Source organism: Protopterus annectens, chromosome 4.part0 (assembly GCF_019279795.1).
Source record: "Protopterus annectens isolate FY-2018-M chromosome 4.part0, PAN1.0, whole genome shotgun sequence".
In the NCBI taxonomy this organism is placed as follows: Eukaryota; Metazoa; Chordata; order Ceratodontiformes; family Protopteridae; genus Protopterus; species Protopterus annectens.
The window spans coordinates 1,441,515,169-1,441,532,797 of NC_056733.1; the positions used below are offsets into that span (position 1 = coordinate 1,441,515,169).

The window sequence follows — 17,629 nt, forward strand, 5'->3', positions numbered from 1 at the left end:
TTTGGCAGCTAACACATAGCATAGAATTTTTTGTTACCAACAAAAAACAATATATATGTATATATATATATATATATATATATATATATATATATATATATATATATATAAACAGTCTCCCTGGCAATAGTAGTCATGATATGGGAACCTTGGAAAAAGGGGCAACATCATGAAATAGAAGGATCTCAGAACCTTCAAGTCTGTCTAGGCTAGGGGGCAGGAGGGAGGGACACAAGAAAGAAGGCGAGAAGAAGACAACTAACATGGAACGTTAGGCAGGTACATAACTTCTTAATGTTAAGTTGTCATTCTCGCCTTCATTCTTGCTGGATGGGACAGCGTCCCTAGCACCTTGGTCCTGGGTGGCTCAACGGAACAGACTCCTGAGTACAGTGGAACCAAAGTCAGCTCTATTTCTGGAGGCTATATCCAGTTTGTAATGGGTAATAAAGGTATGTTGAGAAGCACAAGTAGCTGCTGCACAAATGGCATCTAAAGGTAACCTTGCTTGAAAGGCTGTTGAAGTCGATAGCGCCCTGGTTGAATGAGCCTTAGGTTTTGAAGGGAGTTGTTTATGTCTCAACTCGTAGACAAAGGTAATGATGGAAGCTAACCATCTGGAAAGGGTTACCTTTGAAACTGGAAGTCCTTTCCTCCCGTCAGCATAAGAAAGAAAGAGCTGTTCTGACTTCCTGAATTGTTTTGTTCTGTCTAGATAATACCGCAATTGGCGATGAACATCCAAGGAATGTAGTTTCTGTTCAGCCCGGTTTGAATAATTTGGGAAGAAAACCGGCAAGTGAATAGTGTGATTCAGATTTGTTTCAGAAGAAACTTTAGGTAGAAAGGAAGGGTTTGTTCTGAGAGCTACTCTGTCTTTATGAAAGACCAAATAAGGGGAACGGGTGGACAAGGCTTGAAGCTCCGACACTCTGCCAGCAGAAGTTATAGCCACTAGAAACAGAGTCTTCCAAGAGAGGAGCTTGAGAGAACAAGAAGCTGCAGGCTCAAAGGGAGGAAGAATTAGTGAATATAACACTAAATGCAGGTCCCATTGTGGCAGAGGATCCTTAATGGGAGGTCTGAGTAAGAAAATGCCCTTGAGGAAAGCTTTACAGAGTTTATGGGACATAATACTGGTTTCTGAAAGTCCTACATGGAAATTGGCAATGGCCGCTAGTTGAACTCTGATAGTGGCTGCCGATGAACCTGCATGAAAAAGCTCTGCCAGAAAATCAAGAACTTTGTGAATTGGAGCATTAAAAGGGTCTAAGGACCTAGCTTGTGCCCAAAAGGAAAAACGCTTCCATTTGCTCGCATAAGTCTTCCTGGTATTAGACTTATGGGAGGCAAGAATAATGTCACGGACAGGAAGAGAAATGAGGGGAAGCCTGGCTATGGTTGGAAGTGGAGCAACCAAGCTGTGAGGTAGAGGGACTGAAGAGACTGGTGCAGCTTGCCCGTCAGATGGGTCAAAAGATCTGGAAATGGTTCCAGATGCCAAGGCTGTTCCAGAAGGTATCGGTGCAGGAACGGAAACCATACTTGTCGAGGCCAGTAAGGAGCAATGAGGATCATTTTGGATCTCAATGCGGTTGCTTTCTGAATTAACTTTGGAATCAACGGAAAAGGGGGAAAAGCGTATAGAAGACCCCGAGGCCAATCGTGGACTAGAGCGTCTCTGGGGGGGGTGGCCTGGTAGGGGGAAGGGAGTGAAGAAGTCGAGGTACTTGCTGTTTTGAGGTGTTGCAAAAAGGTCGCAGCAAGGCTGGCCCCACTTCTGGAAAATTCTCTCTACTACCGCTTGATTTAGAGACCACTCGTGAGTCATGAGAATTGTTCTGCTCAATCTGTCCACTATGAAGTTGGATCTCCAGGGGATGTGCGTTGCTATCAGAAACCGTTGAGAGGAGATCGCCCACTGCCAAAGTCTGAGTGCTTCTCGACATAGGGGGTAGGACTTTGTTCCGCCCTGCTTGTTTATATACCACACTACGGACATATTGTCCGTTTGAACTGCTATAGTGCACGTGGAAAGAGAGTCCTGAAGGGCTCGCAACGATAAAAGCACTGCTCTCATCTCCAGGACGTTTATGTGCAGGTGGCATTCTAATTGTTGCCACCTGCCCTGATAATGCCCCCCCCACCCGATCAGGGAGGCATCCGTTGTCACCGTGGCAACTGGAGGGGGAATAACAAAGGGTCTGCCCTGAAGAAGTTGAGGGGAGACTATCCACCAGGCGAGGTGTTTCTTGCAAGTCGGGGTTATCAATATGTTGCGAGTCATAGGAAGTTGTTGGTAGGACCACTGAGAGAAAAGCATCCACTGAAGAATTCTCATATGGAAGCGGGCTAAGGGAAGAAGGGGAATCGCCGCTGCCATGAGGCCCAATGTTTTCAGTACTAACTTGACTTCAACTTTGCTGGACTGAATCAGAAGGTGGACATTCTGCCATATATCTATCACTCTCTGAGGTGTTAAAGTTGCAAACATTTCTGTGGTGTTTAACACGGCACCTATGAAGTTTATACATCGACAAGGTGACAAGAAGGATTTTGCAAAATTTATGAAAATACCTAACCTGTTGCAAATGTGAATGTTGTAATCCCTGGTTATGATAAGATGCTGCTTGGTGGTAGCGGTAATGAGCCAGTCGTCTAAATATGGAAACACCTGGAATCCTTTTTGTCTCAGGTGAGCCGTGACCACTGCCAAACATTTGTTGAACACCCGGGGGGCTGTGGTGAGACCAAAGGGCAGGGCTCTGAACTGGTAATGACTGGCTCCCAGCCGAAAGCGGAGAAACCTCCTGGAGCGCCTGTGTAACTTTATGTGATAGTATGCGTCCTGTAGGTCTAACGAGCACATCCAGTTGTCTCTGCCCAAGAAGGGCAGAGTGGACTGCAGCGTTACCATCCAAAATTTTGTCTTCTGCAGAGATTTGTTCAGTCTGCTGAGATCCAAAATGGTTCTCCAGTCTCCTGTCTTTTTTGGTACCAAAAAGAACCTGGAGTAAATTCCGGATCCTCGCTGGTCTGCTGGGACTGCCTGGATTACTCTTTTTTTAACAGCTTTTCTATTTCCAGCTGTGTCTGACCACTGGGTGGTACTTCTGGGAGGGGTCTTGGCAATTGGTTTGGAGGGGAAATGAAGGGGATTTTGTAACCCTCGGATATAATCAACTGTACCCATTTGTCTTGAGAGAGGGATTGCCAGGCTTCCGGGTACAGAGATAATCTTCCCCTGACTGCCTCCGAAGGTGAACAGTCGGGCAGCTTCTCAGGGATGCTGAAAGGGTTGGTCAGGGAAGGACTCCCTGGAACCCTGGTTCTGTGGACCCCCTCTGCCCCTTGGGTGGCATCTATTGTTGTTTCCCCCCCTGCCTCTAGGGGGAATTTCACCACATGCGGTGGGCGCGACTCCCTGTGGTTTACGGAACCACATCTTTCCACCTTTCTGACCTTTGGGGTATGGTCTAGATGGTGTGGAAAAGTGGACTCCCACGGCAGAGAGAGTCTTACCGTCTTGCTCGCACCTGGTGAGGGTATTCTTCACCTGAGGTCCAAACAATTCTGAACCATCAAAGGGGGTGTTGGTGAAGGACGCCTTGAAGGGATCAGCAAAATTACAGAGTCGCATCCAGGCATAACGTCTCAACGCAACACCTGTGCCTGCGGCCCTACTCGCTCCATCGGCTGCATAAGAAATAAGCCGCATGGAGGAATTGGCAACGGAATTCAGGGTAGCCAGGTGGGAGTAAATCTTGTCCTGATACCCCGCAGCAGAAGGATCCTGTACAGTTTCACCCAGTTCTTTGAGCAAATCTCTCTGAAGGCGGGTGAAATGACATAAATAGTTCAGCGATCGCATAGCAAAGGTCACTGAAGCAAATGTCCACTTACCGTACCTGTCCATGGTCCTGGACTCTGTTAGGAGGATGAACAGGGTACAGAAGGATCAGCTAATTCCTTCTTAGTGGCAGCTGCTACCACCATAGCATCTACTGAGACACCTTTGGTGAGAAATGTCTTGTCCACCAGAGCAGAAATAAATTTTGAAAGCCTCCTAGGGGTAGGTTCCATGGAGTCAAGAGCTGCCCACGCCTTTCTGGCCACCACTTCCATCAGTGGATCAAAAGGAGGGGACACCCAGGAGGTGGAAGGGTGAGATCCAAAGGCATCAAGGTAAACAGACTCGTCTTCGGAGGGTTTGAGTGTGGACCAATTCCCCCTCTGTTTCAGGATCTCTAGTATGTCTTTAAAGGAGACATCTTCAGTGGGGGATCTGGGGGAGCCCTCCAACTCATCCAAGTCGGTGTCCGAGGTTACAGACTCAGGGGAGTCTACGTGCTTCCTCTTGCACTTTCTTTTCCTAGGTGGCTCTCCTGAAGCTTCAGGAGAGGCCTCGGAGGAGGATGAGACACCCAAAGTGGGTACCCTATGCGTTGGATCTCTGCTATCAGTTGCAAGAGGATGGCCAGAGACCGTAACAGGCACTGTGAAGGGAGGAGCTGAAAAACCCAAACTTGGAGCGGACACTGGATCCAGCACGCTCATCACCTCAAAAGCCCCCCCTAGCAGGCACAGAAGACAGTCCCGGCTCCGAAGACACCAGAACCGCCCCCAGCACTGACAGAGAAGGCTCCAAGAATGATGTCGGGGCCAAACTAACCACAGCCGACGCTCCAAGAGGGAGAGCGGGGTCGGACAAGGGTCCGATGCCACTCGCCCCCTCGGAGCAGACAATGGAGTCTCGGCACCCAGACTTCTCCACGGGCGGTACCAATGAAGAAGTCAGAGCCAACGACGCCGGAGCCAAAGGTGGAAGTATCGGCTCCGACGTGGGCAAGGTTAAGGTTCCGACAAACTCCGGCTCCGAACCTGACTGGAGAGTCGGGAGGAGGAATCGAAGGCAGCACCAAGGGAGCCACAGTCTGGTGAGATGGGCTTTGGAGTATTTGGGCCAGTGCCTGAGATTTTATGAGTCTACTGACCACCCTCTCAATATCATGGTCGGAAATCCTAGACGACCTGGAGGAATGAGTCCTATGACTCCGCTCCAATAGAAGGGGTGATCTTGGAGCCGATCGGATGGACTCTAATCAAGGGGATCTAGAGCGCTTGCGTGCTGATGTCGGCTCCGATACAGGTTTCGGAGCGGGTACAACCTTGCTCACATCGGCTCCGACTGGAGCCGATGTTGGAGCAATCTCAGTTTCGCCAGCCCTCGACTCAGAAGCTGGAGCCGAGGGCTTGGCGGGCTTAGACGACTTCCCAGAGCCAGACTTGGATGGGGAGTCATCGGGCTTCAATAAGCCCCTCAAAATAAGTTTATTACGACGCTCCTGCAGGACTCTTGAACTAAATCCATGGCAGACGGAACAAGAGTCCTGCAGGTGCAAAGGTCCCAAGCAGTAGACGCAAGAAGTGTGACCATCTGTCAGAGACATTTTCTGACAGCACAAGTCACACTTCTTGAATCCCGAGACCTTAGCTTCTTTAGACATAGTTACTTAAGGACAGCAACACAGTCAGCACACCCACTCACTCAACTTTCACACCAAGGGGAAGTTAAGGGGCTGATTAAAACAACAACTCACACACACAACAATGGGGGAGAGAAAACAAAAACTAAAGCCTGTAGGCCCGATTAGAAAATTTAACTAAAGGGGTGGGTAGGGCTTAACAAAAAAATTACTAATAGGTAATTTAGATAAAACTATATCAAAGGGCACTAATCTGACAAAAACTAACCTCAAGTTTAGAAGAATTTCTTTTACTGACCTGAGCCGGCAAAAAAAGACAACCTCTCAGCGAAGCGGCAAACGAGATCTGGGGAGTTAGCGCATGGTATTGTGGGATATAGGGCTGCCTCGAACCGGTAAAAAATAGCTCTCAAGCTATAGTATAGGCCGAGTCGGAGACGAGGATCGGCTCTGAACCCATCCAGCAAGAATGAAGGCGAAAATGACAACTTAACATTCAATATTACTCCAGTCTGTTTCTGGTAAATTTAAGGCCGCAGACAATATTATTCTTCCCTCCTGTGTTTCACGCAAGAAATGTAGGAATTCTTCCAAGTCATCAGTACTTAACTTTGGTGGTCTATACAGTCCAACAATTGTTATATTTTCTAGGGTTGTCTTTATTGTCACAATTACAAAATCTATAGTATTGGTGTCATCACTGAACATGTAATTATCACAGGTGTCATAACTATCTTTAATCACTATCAAAACACCTCCACCTGATTTTTATTTTATTTTTTATTTATTTTACATTTGTTGACCGGGCTAGTCCAGCTGGATACATGTCCATTTTCAGTGGAGGCCCGGGGAGAAAAGCTCCAGTTAAAAACATATTAAAAACATCTATAAAGAAGGATTGAAAAATAGCCTAACATAGACTTAAGAACAATAAACATAGAAGTTCAGATATTTGAGAATAGTGCTAAGATAGAATGTTACAGAATCAGAATAAGTAATTTTACTAAAAAAATACATGACTGGAACACAGATACATAAAAATGACTAAAAAAATGACTAGAACAAAGATACATGGTGAGAGGTACTCTGGAATAACAGAGTTAGGAATTAAGAAAGAAAAGTTTAAAGAAAGTTACATGGAGAGTTATAGTAGAGAATATTGTGTTTTGAGGGTGTCCGATAATTAGAAAAGAATGCTTAGTCAGGGTTGCTGCAAGAGTATAGCCAGTGGTTAGAGAAGAAAAGTTTGAGGTTAGCTTTAAATAGTGGGAGAGAAGTTAGGGTAGTAAGGTCTTGTGGTAAGAGATTCCATATTTTGCCTATTGAATTAGAGAATATGGAGTCTCCAGCTAAGTTATTTGATAAGGAAGTATGAATCAACATTTTATTAGTGGAGCGTAGATTCCTCTGGTTATTGTATGGTTCTATGAGGGTGGAGAGCATTGGGGTGTTGTTGGGTTGGTATAAGGCTTTGTGGGTGATTCTAAGTTGGTTAAATTGTATAAGGTGAGGTAATTTAAGCCAGCCTAGTTGTTTTAGTTTCAGACAGTGATGAGTCCTATATGGAGAGTTTGTAGCAAATCTGGCGATATTGTTATATGATCTAGCTAGTTTGTTAAGATTATTTTTAGAAAGATTTGTATATATGGGGGAAGCATATAATAGGGTAGAGATTAAGTGGATTCTAGCTATGGTGGTTCTTGCTTCTGGTGTCAAGAAATATTTGATTCTGTAAAGGGATCCGAGTTTTCTGTTAGAAAATTTTATTGTTGTGTTTATGTGAGTGTCAAACTTTAGTTGATTGTCAATTGTGATTTCCCAGGAGTTTGGTGGTGGGGTCTGGAGAGATAAGGGTACCATTGCTAGATGTGAGTGTGAAATGAAGAGGTGGAGACAAATGATTGGGTGTAAAGAGCAAGAGTTTAGTTTTATTTGGGTTAAGGAGAAGACAATGGTTAGAGAACCATTGTTCTGTAGTGGTGAAGGATTTTTGTGTGAGAGAATGTAGTTCAGTTTAGGATAAGCCAGAACAAATGATGGTAGTGTCATCTGCATATTGAATACAGGTCGAATGTGGGGTAGAGAGATGAAGGTCATTTATGAAAACGGAAAACAGTAGTGGACCTAAAATAGAGCCCTGTGGAACACCTTTGGAAGTGGGGAAGAGGTCTGAAAGATGGTTTTGCCAGAGCACCGCTTGTTTTCGGTTTTCCAGATAGGATGTAAACCAGTTCAGGGCAGGACTGTCTAGAGAGAGGGATTTCAGAAGGTGGAGAAGTTGATGATTGACCACATCAAAGGCTTTAGATAGGTCTACAAAGAATGCTGAAGAAAGAATATTTTTGTTGCGATTGTTGTTGATACAATTAGTAAAGGATAGCAATGCTGTGGTAGTACTATGGAATGGCCGAAAACCATGTTGACAGTTAGCTAGGAGATTATAGTGGAGTAGGTGATTTAGTAGTTGTTTGTGGATGCATTTCTCCATAATTTTAGCGAGTGGAGAGAGTAAAGCTATAGGGCGATAGTTTGAAAAGTCAATGGAGTCTCCACCTTTGTGAAGGGGAATAATGTGTGAAATTTTCCAGATAGTGCCCTCTTTTATGGCTCTATTGATCAGTATGGAGATGGGGTAGGCAGTGGCTTTGGCTCCTATTTGGAGGTATTCTGCTGGTAATTTATCAACTGAAGGGGTAGTAGGTTTTAATTTTTGAAGCAAGGAAGAGATATAGGAAGTGGGTATAGGTTCAAGGTGAAAGAGGGGAGGAATGGAGCTAGGACTAGGTAATTTGGAGGTATCAGGGTTTTGTTGATTTGCCAGATTTAGTATAGCAGTAGTAAAGAAAGTATTAAAGGTATTTGCAGTTTGTATAGGTCAGTTGGGGTTGGAACCTATTGGATCTGGTGTGGCTACTTTGCCTGGGGATAGTAGTGTGTTAATAGCAGTCCAGAACTTTTGTGGTTGTTGAAGGGATGATTGTTGTAGTTGGGTATAAAAGTTCTTTTTATCTTGTAGGATAGCTTTTTTTGTTATGTTTCTTTGTTGTCTAAAAGTTTGGTGATCAACAGTATTCTTTGTGGTACGCCATTTTGCCCAAGATTTATTTCTACTACTGATTAGTTTCTTAGTATTGTTTGAGAGCCATAGGGCTGTTTTTGTTTTCATTCTTATGGATCTCATTGGGGCATGATGATCTAGGATTGCCAGGAAAGTGGTGTTGAAGTAATTAACTGCTTCATTTATAGGGAGAGACTCAAGAGGTGACCAATTACATTGCTTAAGTTCAGACTGAAACAGTTCATGGTTGAAATGTTTTTTGCTTCGGGCTGTTCTGATTGCAGTAGGGATAGTTAGACTAGCTTTATGTCTGATAATATATATTAGGGAGTGGTCACTAAGGTCATCTGGGAGGGTTCCTGTTGTATATTTTTGCTGTGGACTGTTTGTTAGTATCCAATCAAGGATGCTTTCTTTATTATTAAGTTTATTTGGTCTAGTTGGGGAGTTTATAGCTTTGAGAGAAGCCATACAGTTTAATTAGGGTGGCTGGATTAGTGTGGTTACATAGATTCCAGTCAATATTGAAGTCTCCTAGTAGTATTGTTTCCTGAGGGAGATTTGAAGAAAGCCAATTTAGTAAGTCTTCTAGTGTTGTTTGATTTTTGCCTGGGGGAAGGTAAGTGCAGATGATGTTAATTGATTTATGAGAGTTAAGCTGCAGTTTAGAAATAATTATTTCTACATTGTTATCTGATGGTAGATTACGATTACTTTTGGTAATTTGTAGTCCTGATTTGTAGAGAATTGCTACCCCTCCACCTTTTTTATTTAAGTGGTCTTGACGAAAGATATTATAGCCTGGGGGAATAATTTCATTATCTTTTATTGTGGGTTTGAGCCATGTTTCTGTTAAGCAGAGGATGTCAAACTGCTGAATATCTAGAAGAGCATGAATTTGTGGTATCTTATTACAAATGCTACGCATGTTTAGATGGGCTATTGAGAGTGATTTGGCGGGTTTAGTTGATGGTACAGGGATTGTTTTAACTTGGTTGCAGTTGGGGGATGGTGGGGGAGGGTCTGGTCCAGGGTTGGGGTGAATGTCCCCATCTATTAAGGAGTGAAGTAGTATAAAGTAGTAGTATTGTGGAGATTTGCATTGGTAGTCAAATAATTTTCTATTGTTAAGAATTGAGTATTTAATATGAATTAGATGATATTTAGCTTGAATGAAACTGGGTTCATAGATGGGATTGAGATAGCTTGTAGATAAAGCTGTAAAAGATGTTAGAGTTTGTTTGGAAGGGATGGTAAGAATAGAGAAAAGGGGTTGCTCATAGTAGGTTAAGAGGTAAGTAGAAGTAAGAGTAGATAGGAGTGAAAGTACTAGTAAACATTGTTGTTGATAAGACATGGTAGAGGTGTGTATAGAAGGTCCTATAGGAGAAGGAGTAAGTGTAGGGGTTGATGAAAGGAAGCCTAAGCAGGGTAGAGTGGGAGGAGATATTTCCTGATGGGAGTGTTGATAATATTTAGGGTGTGTAAGGTGGTGGTGTTATGATTGGTTTAAGGAAAATGGGGTGTGTTTTTGGGGGTATAAGTGTAGAGGTGTTGGGGGCAGGTGGGAATTGGGGGAAGGGTAGGGGAGCGGAGTGAGCCTGGAAGGCAAACGGAGCGGGAAGACACAAGAGAGTGGATTAGTGCAGAAAACAATCTATAGAATGAAGGAAACAGCAGGTAGGTCTGAGAGTAAGTAAGTATAAAAGGTATAATAGTGTAAACTGTGGAGTTATACAAAGTTAGGGTATTAGAGTGTGGTAGGAGTTTGGTATAGCAAGGTCAGGAAGGGGAGGGTGAAAAAACAAGCAGATCAGCGACAGAGACTCAGTTTCAAAGACAATTAAGTAAGGTATGAGGGAGGTTAGGAATGACTCTAAGAGGAGCAAGTGGGCTAGTGGTAAGGCACCACCTTGTAGCCAGTTAAATAATTGCAAAGACTGGTTCCTCAGCAGGGGGCTGGTAACAGGAGGGAGAGAGAAAAGATAGTATAAAAAACGAAAGGACTTGTTGAGCAATATATTAACTGAGGGTCAGCACTAATATGTAAGTTTGGATAGGGGGCTGTTGGCTGCGGGCAGTCCTGGGTAGGAAGCTTAACTAATATACTAGAGTTGTTTGTTGGTGCAAATATACAGGAGCAGGACATACTTTCACTGTCTTATTGGGTAGATTTCTCAGAGAGTTGTAGGGTTGGTTCTTAGTTGGAGAATGTTCTGTTCTTCCAGGAGGGTAGTAGGCAGTTATATAGGTGCTTGAATGAACCAATTAATCAGGTTTCACTGTCTTATTGGGTAGATTTCTCACAGAGTTGTAGGGTTGGTTCTTAGTTGGAGAATGTTCTGTTCTTCCAGGAGGGTAGTAGGCAGTTATATAGGTGTCTCAGGTAACGGTTAAGCATCCGAGACAGAACCCGCAGCAGCCAAATTAAGAATGGGGGTAGAAAGATTTTTGTTAGAATGTCTATTACAGTAAAAACATTTATAGTCTGACAGAATTGGTTTCCCAGTCATTGTTCTTTCATGTTTCACAAGCAATAACATCAATTTTGTGGGAACATAGCAAATTTTCCATTAAAAAAAAAAACTTTATTATTAATGCTCCTAGCTATAACAACCATCAGAGATGCATCAATTCTGACAATAACGTATCTAATATTAGTGTCTCAGATATTTTTCCACAACATGAAAGTAAACTTAAGGGTCTGAATGAATCTGGGCACGTCATACTCCCCTTTCCCTTAAAGATTGACTTTAGCAAGTGCATGCCTTCCTTCTTGCACTGTTAAATGCTATCCATGAACTATTAAATTGTTGACCTGGCAAAAATCCTGCCTTGTGTTTGTCAAATATTGCAAAACATCTGCTGCAAATATTCTCTTCCCTGATCTTGACAAATGCACATGATTCTGTATGAACACGTCCCCAAAATTAGTCTCAGATATACCACACATTTTTTAAAAGATTTTTCTATGTAGGTATTTACCCCCAAAATCTTCACATTCACAGTGACCTAACTCCCCTTTCTATATGTGACTTGAGAAAAATATAACCTAACGCGTGTACAAGCTATGCTATAAGCACCCCACCAGGGGCAGCAATATCCTAGACCTGGTCATTACCAACATGGGAAACCGGTGTTCCACACCAGAGGTCAATTCCTTGTTGGTCAGATCCAACCACAAGCTAATCAGCCTAGGCATCCACATCCCACCCCCAGCCCCAATTAGGGAAACCATCGTAAAAAACTTCTCAAAAGCCAACTTCACACTTCTTAAGACAGAAGTGGCAAACTTCATGACACCCATGCAGACGGACAATAGAGGTATGACTGCCGAATCCTACACAAATGCACTTTATAAGGACTTACACGAGTGCATGGATCATGCTATCCCTAATAGAACCAAGATGTTATCCTCCAAAAAAAGGAAGCCAATCTGGTGGTCCTCTGCCATAAACAAACTCTACAATAGAAGAAAGAAACTGTTGCAAAAAAAAAGAGTAAAATCCCATGACTGGAGGAACTCCCTGGTCAACCTCAGTAAGAAGCTGAGATCCCTCATAAAATCCTCCAAAGCTAGTTATGAAAACAAAATTGCCACTGACTCTAAAGACAACCACAAAGCATTCTATAGCTATGTCAAGAATCTAAATGGGAACACTCAGATCTGCTCTGAGTTACAGCATAATGGCACTAAATATACAGAACCAACTGATATTGCCAACATCCTAGCAGATAGGTTCAGTGCTAACTTTACCCCCCTCTCACCCCCTAGAGGGCCCATCTCTATACCAGAAGAATGCAAAGTTCCTATAATCACGGCTGCACAGGTAAAAAACACACTCTCCAAAGCCAAGAACACAGCATCCATGGGACCTGACAATATCCCAGGCTGTGTTCTACATGAACTACAGAATGAACTGGCACCCTACCTAAGTACCATGTTCAGTCATAGCCTCACCTCAGGCTTTGTACCCACTGAATGGTGCACCGCGACAGTTATCCCACTCCACAAAGGGGGAGCCACGACGGACCCCGGGAACTACCACCCCATTAGCCTGACGAGCCTGGTCTGCAAGGCCATGGAACGTATCATCGTGGAACTCATAAACAAAGACATTGGTAATCTCCAAACTCTGGCCCCTACTCGGTTTGGATTTGTAAAAGGTGACTCCTAAACCTGATTGACTTCTTTGAAGCAGTCACCAAAGCCATAGATGAGGGTAAAATGGTTCACACAGCTTATCTAGATCTCGCCAAGGCTTTCAACACCATCCCCCACTCTGGAATTATAGATAAGCTCACTAAACTAGGTATAAATCTCTATGTCACAAGATGGGTTGCCAACTGGCTCACGGACAGAACCCACACCGTGAAAGTAGCTGATTCCAAATCCGACATCAGACCAGTGACAAGTGGAGTACCACAGGGTTCAGTCCTGGGTCCTCTCCTGTTTGGTATCTACTTCTCTGAAGTGCAAGCCAACAAAGAAGGTCTTTGGCTAACAAAGTTTGCAAATGACTGCAAACTAGGAGCCATAATCGAAACTCCTAACGATGTGGACAAACTACAAAAGGGCCTCACTTTCTGCAGTGGGGCTGCACAGCTTGCAATCAATGAGGAGGGCTCAATCCCTGTATCCAATAATCTCTTTATATATATATATGGAAGCACTTTACATAATCGAATTACTGAAATCTCGAATGTCATATGGTCGAGACCATATGATCGAAATTTCAGTAAATCGAATATGTAAAGTTGTAAAAAATAACACTTTACTTACCTTAAAACGTTATGTGCACACAGAGGCAAGGCTTCTTGTACGCTGTGTGTGTACGTAATGTTTTTATCTTTTTTGTGGTGTTGACAGGAGGTGGGAAATCTCCCGTTTTGCGCTTCCGCATACAGCGCAATATGGGAGATTTCCCTTTTCCCCACTGTAGTGCGATCTCGGAGTTGGTATATTTAAGTAGGGGGTGTGGGGGCACAGCCCCTATAGTGCAGGCAAAGCCCCCCTGCAAAAGCGATGTTTGACTTTTTTTTTTTTTTTTTTTGAGTTTCATTTTAGAAGTTAGAGTTTCCAAAACTCGATCTTTTGGTCTCGACCATATGAGGTCGAGATTTTGGGAATTCGATCTTCTAAAGTGAATCCATATATATATATATATATATATATATATATATATATATATATATATATATATATATATAATTATTTCTGAGATCACAGAAGGTCAGTGAAAGGGAAATCATTGTATTCCCTTTTCTATAAACTGCTGCAGCTTCAGTCATAGTAGTATATACAGAGATCAGGGACTACAAGCACAGACCCCTGCAAATAATATGTCTGATTAAACACTGTAGCAGTCTACAGGCCCAATGTGAAGTCAAGTGCAGTACATCAGGCAAGATACAGTTAGACTTTGTGGGTTTACTTGACCCTAGCAATACTATGTCAGGCCAAAAAGAACCCCAGAAGCAGCAAGGAGGGCTTTAATTTTGCCCATAGTATTATTTTAATAATGGTATATTAATGTAGCAATTTTATGTACAGAAACTACAGTTTAACAAAAAGAGAGTACAAGTACTATAAAAATCTGAAATGTCTATTTTAACAAGAATATATAACTAAAATGTAACACAATAAAAACAAAATAAGAAGTCCATAAAATATAGACTGCAAAACAGTATCCAACTGTGCTATTAGCCAGCTATGCTGGCATACAAATATAATTTGCTGACTATGACCCAGATAATCTGAATCTGATTAGCAGCTTAGTCACCTGATAGAGCTGGTGGGGAAGGGAGATGAGGCTAAGGGCTTAGCCTGTTTCTTTCTCTTGTGGAAGAGGGGTGTGCACCTGTCCACAGTACACAAAGTGCACCAACTTTCCTGGTAGAAACCAGTGAATCATGCACAACGTACTCACTCCAGGAGGTGGTTGTTTGCAAGATTATGTTTCTTGTAGAATCACGCGACACTTCCACATTACATCCACTGTACATTCTCTAGGACAATGCTTACTGAGTATCCATGCTGAAATCGGGGCCATGAACAGAAAACCACTGATGACTGCCTCAGTGACAGTGTCTGTGATTACCTTTTGCTACAAAGAGAACACATCGGTTAGAAACAGTGCTAACTGAGAGCAACAACTGGTCTACCTGATCACAAAGACATCTGAAGGTCGGAGGCACAGGAATAAATAATTATTCTGCTATGCTGTTATTTATAGTCACATACCTTTAAAATATTTTACAGTTTTGACTCGCAGCTCCAAAGTAGCATCTTCATCACATACAAAGACAGTCTTGGGATGCTGCTGAAAAGCTGAGACAGTCCACATGTGGTTTACACCATCTTCAATAGCTTTATAAAGAGCAAATGCTTTATGGGCTCCAGTGATAAGAATCATAACCTAAATATCAACAGAGATAAGAGTTCATTTATGACATGTTTACCATATTTGGTTCTGTACAACATGCAATAATACCACAATGTGAATGTTACATTTATGGCAGACTAACAAGATAAAATACAACTCTGTACGAAACAATGTTAATCCTCATCAGGTCCCCAGACAGGTAGCGTTACGGCAGTATTCTTGCAAGCTGCACTCTACAGCCGATGGTGGATGCCTCAATTAACCACTACTCTAATGCCGGAGTTGCAGAGAAATGCAGAAGTTTACCTGTCCAGTGAAATGATGACAGATGCTAAGTGCATCCAGGGTATGTAAAACCATTATCCAAACCATTAAAATGTCAAATTCAACAACTCACCTAAGCCAGGGAATGCAAGAAAGATGGAAAACAACAGAAATGGCACAGACAGGAGAAATAGCTTAGAAGTGACAAGAACAGCATGCAAAACAAGTCAAAGAAGGCAAGCAGCAGGGATGGTAGGGAGAGACAATGAACAGGCAGGAGTTCACAAGATGAACTCAAATTTAAAGAATACAAGATGGGTAGGCAAGTCAGTGCAGAGTGGATTACTGACTATGAGAACTGCCCTGGACCAAAATTAGGACAAGCAATGAAGTGAAAAAAGCCATTCATGAATGGCAGGACATGTACATGTTTAGTAAATGTGGTAACCACTGCTGTAGCAAATGGAACTGCTGAAGAGACACAGGGAGAGGCACAGGAAAGACCCAGAAAGTTACCAGGACATGCAGAGAGGTGGGTTATGCAACAGCCTTTTTGGGCTGTTACCACAGCCAAATGCTGAGACACCAAGAAAGTGAAAGATCTACAACATTGGGTTCTTAAAGTGCCACCAATTATTAAGGATACCAACTAGTGACGGACTGGTGGAAATGTATGGGAAAAAGGACCTCTGTGCCACTTGTGGACTTAATCGTTCTCTCTAGAATGGGCAGTTGCAATGAAATACTGAATGCAAAGGTATACTAAAATATTTATGTAATTAAAATGCAGTGGAAGAGGGAAGCACACCGCCAGGGTAACAAAGACAATTGGAAGGTGGCAGATAAAGACAGCAATAGGCAACAAGGTACATGAACCATCACAAAAAGCAGAAGATACACAAGGTAAGAAAAGCTGCAAAAAGAAAAGTAATGACGTGTAAAGTCATAAGTTAAAAAGTAGGGAAACAGCAGAAAATGGCAGGAAACAGAAAGTATGGTCATATACACTTACCATAAATGTAGATGTTCGAGTGTATTCGCTGTTGCAGTCATCACACTTGGGTTATCCTGCCAGGGGTAGCACTCAGTCGGCCCGAATACCAGAGGCTTAGTAGTTCTGCATTGGTTGCTGTTGCTCCAGGACTGATGTTAGGTTGTCAGTGGTATAAAATCAGCCAGCCGACACCATTACATCAGTTTTTCTTGCCCCAACTGCCAGGAGCCCTCAAATAGGGAGCTATGTTATGGTGGAAGAACACCACCAGTAGAAAGTAAATAACAAAAATTCCCTGTAAGAAGAGAGGAAGACAGAGAGTGCGAGACAAGGGGGATAGAGGGTGGGAAACCAGGACTGCAACAGTGAACACACTCGAAAGTACAGTTGTGTACACTTACCATAAATGTAGATGTTAGAGTGTATTCACTGTTGCAGTCATTACATTTGGGTTATCTGCTTGCAGGTAGCCCTCAGTCAGCCTGATTAACAAAGTCTTGGGTCCTGCATCGGTTGCTGTCCCCTCTTCTATGAAGTCAGGTCGTCGGGGGTATAAAACACGCAGCCAACGCCATTACATTGGTTTTTCTTGCCCCAGATGTCAGGTGCCCACCTAATGGGAAGCAATTAAATATAAAAGTACAAAGATATACCTTCAACAAAAAAAGTAAATACACCAAAAAGGCTTTTAAGCATAGTAAAGGAAAGTAGAGGTATAGTTAAAAGAAGTTAGGGGGCTGGAGGGAGGGTAACCAGGACTGCAACAGTGAATACACTCTAACATCTACATTTATGGTAAGTGTACACAACTGTACTATGTTCTTCATGTTTCACTGTTGCAGCCATTACATTTGGGTAGATTCCTACAGCTATGGTTGGGAGGAGGAATTTAGATAGCATTAGAGCCAGCTATAAAGCCCTGCAAGACTGCAGTGGCAAAGCCAGCTCTGAATTTAGAGAAAATTGGCAAATGATAATGCTTGGTGAAAGTATGTACAGAACTCCAGCTAGCAGCTTCTAGGATGTCCCTGGTAGGGATGCCTCTGAGAAAGGCTGTAGAGGTAGATGCAGCCCTGGTGGAGTGAGGTCTGATGCCCTGAGGGATAGGTTTTCCATGGTGCTTATAGCAGAAATGAATGTAATGGCTTATCCATTTAGAAATGGTTTGTTTTGAAATAGCCTTCCCCTCTGCACCTGCAGCAAATGCCACCAGCAGTTGTTCAGATTTCCTTTGAGGTTTAGTCCTGTCCAAGTAGAATCTAAGTTGTCTGTGCACATCTAAGGAATGCAGTATCCGTTCCTCTTTATTCTGTGGATTAAGGAAGAAGGTTGGCAAATCAATGGACTGATTAAGAGCCACACTTGATACCACCTTGGGAATGAAAGAGGGATTGGCCCTGAGGGACACTCTGTCCGCATGAAAGATGATAAAAGGCTCCAC

At 43.0% G+C, this 17,629-nt stretch overlaps 1 protein-coding gene across 1 annotated transcript in view; it reads right to left on the minus strand.

Annotated features, from left to right (window-relative positions):
- LOC122799902 (glucosamine-6-phosphate isomerase 1) overlaps nt 1–17,629 on the minus strand; it is a 344,019-nt gene that overhangs the window by 13,158 nt on the left and 313,232 nt on the right. The window contains exon 6 of the mRNA XM_044069285.1: nt 14,789–14,963. Coding sequence (XP_043925220.1) covers nt 14,789–14,963 — 175 coding nt within the window. The remainder of the gene's footprint in view (nt 1–14,788; nt 14,964–17,629) is intronic.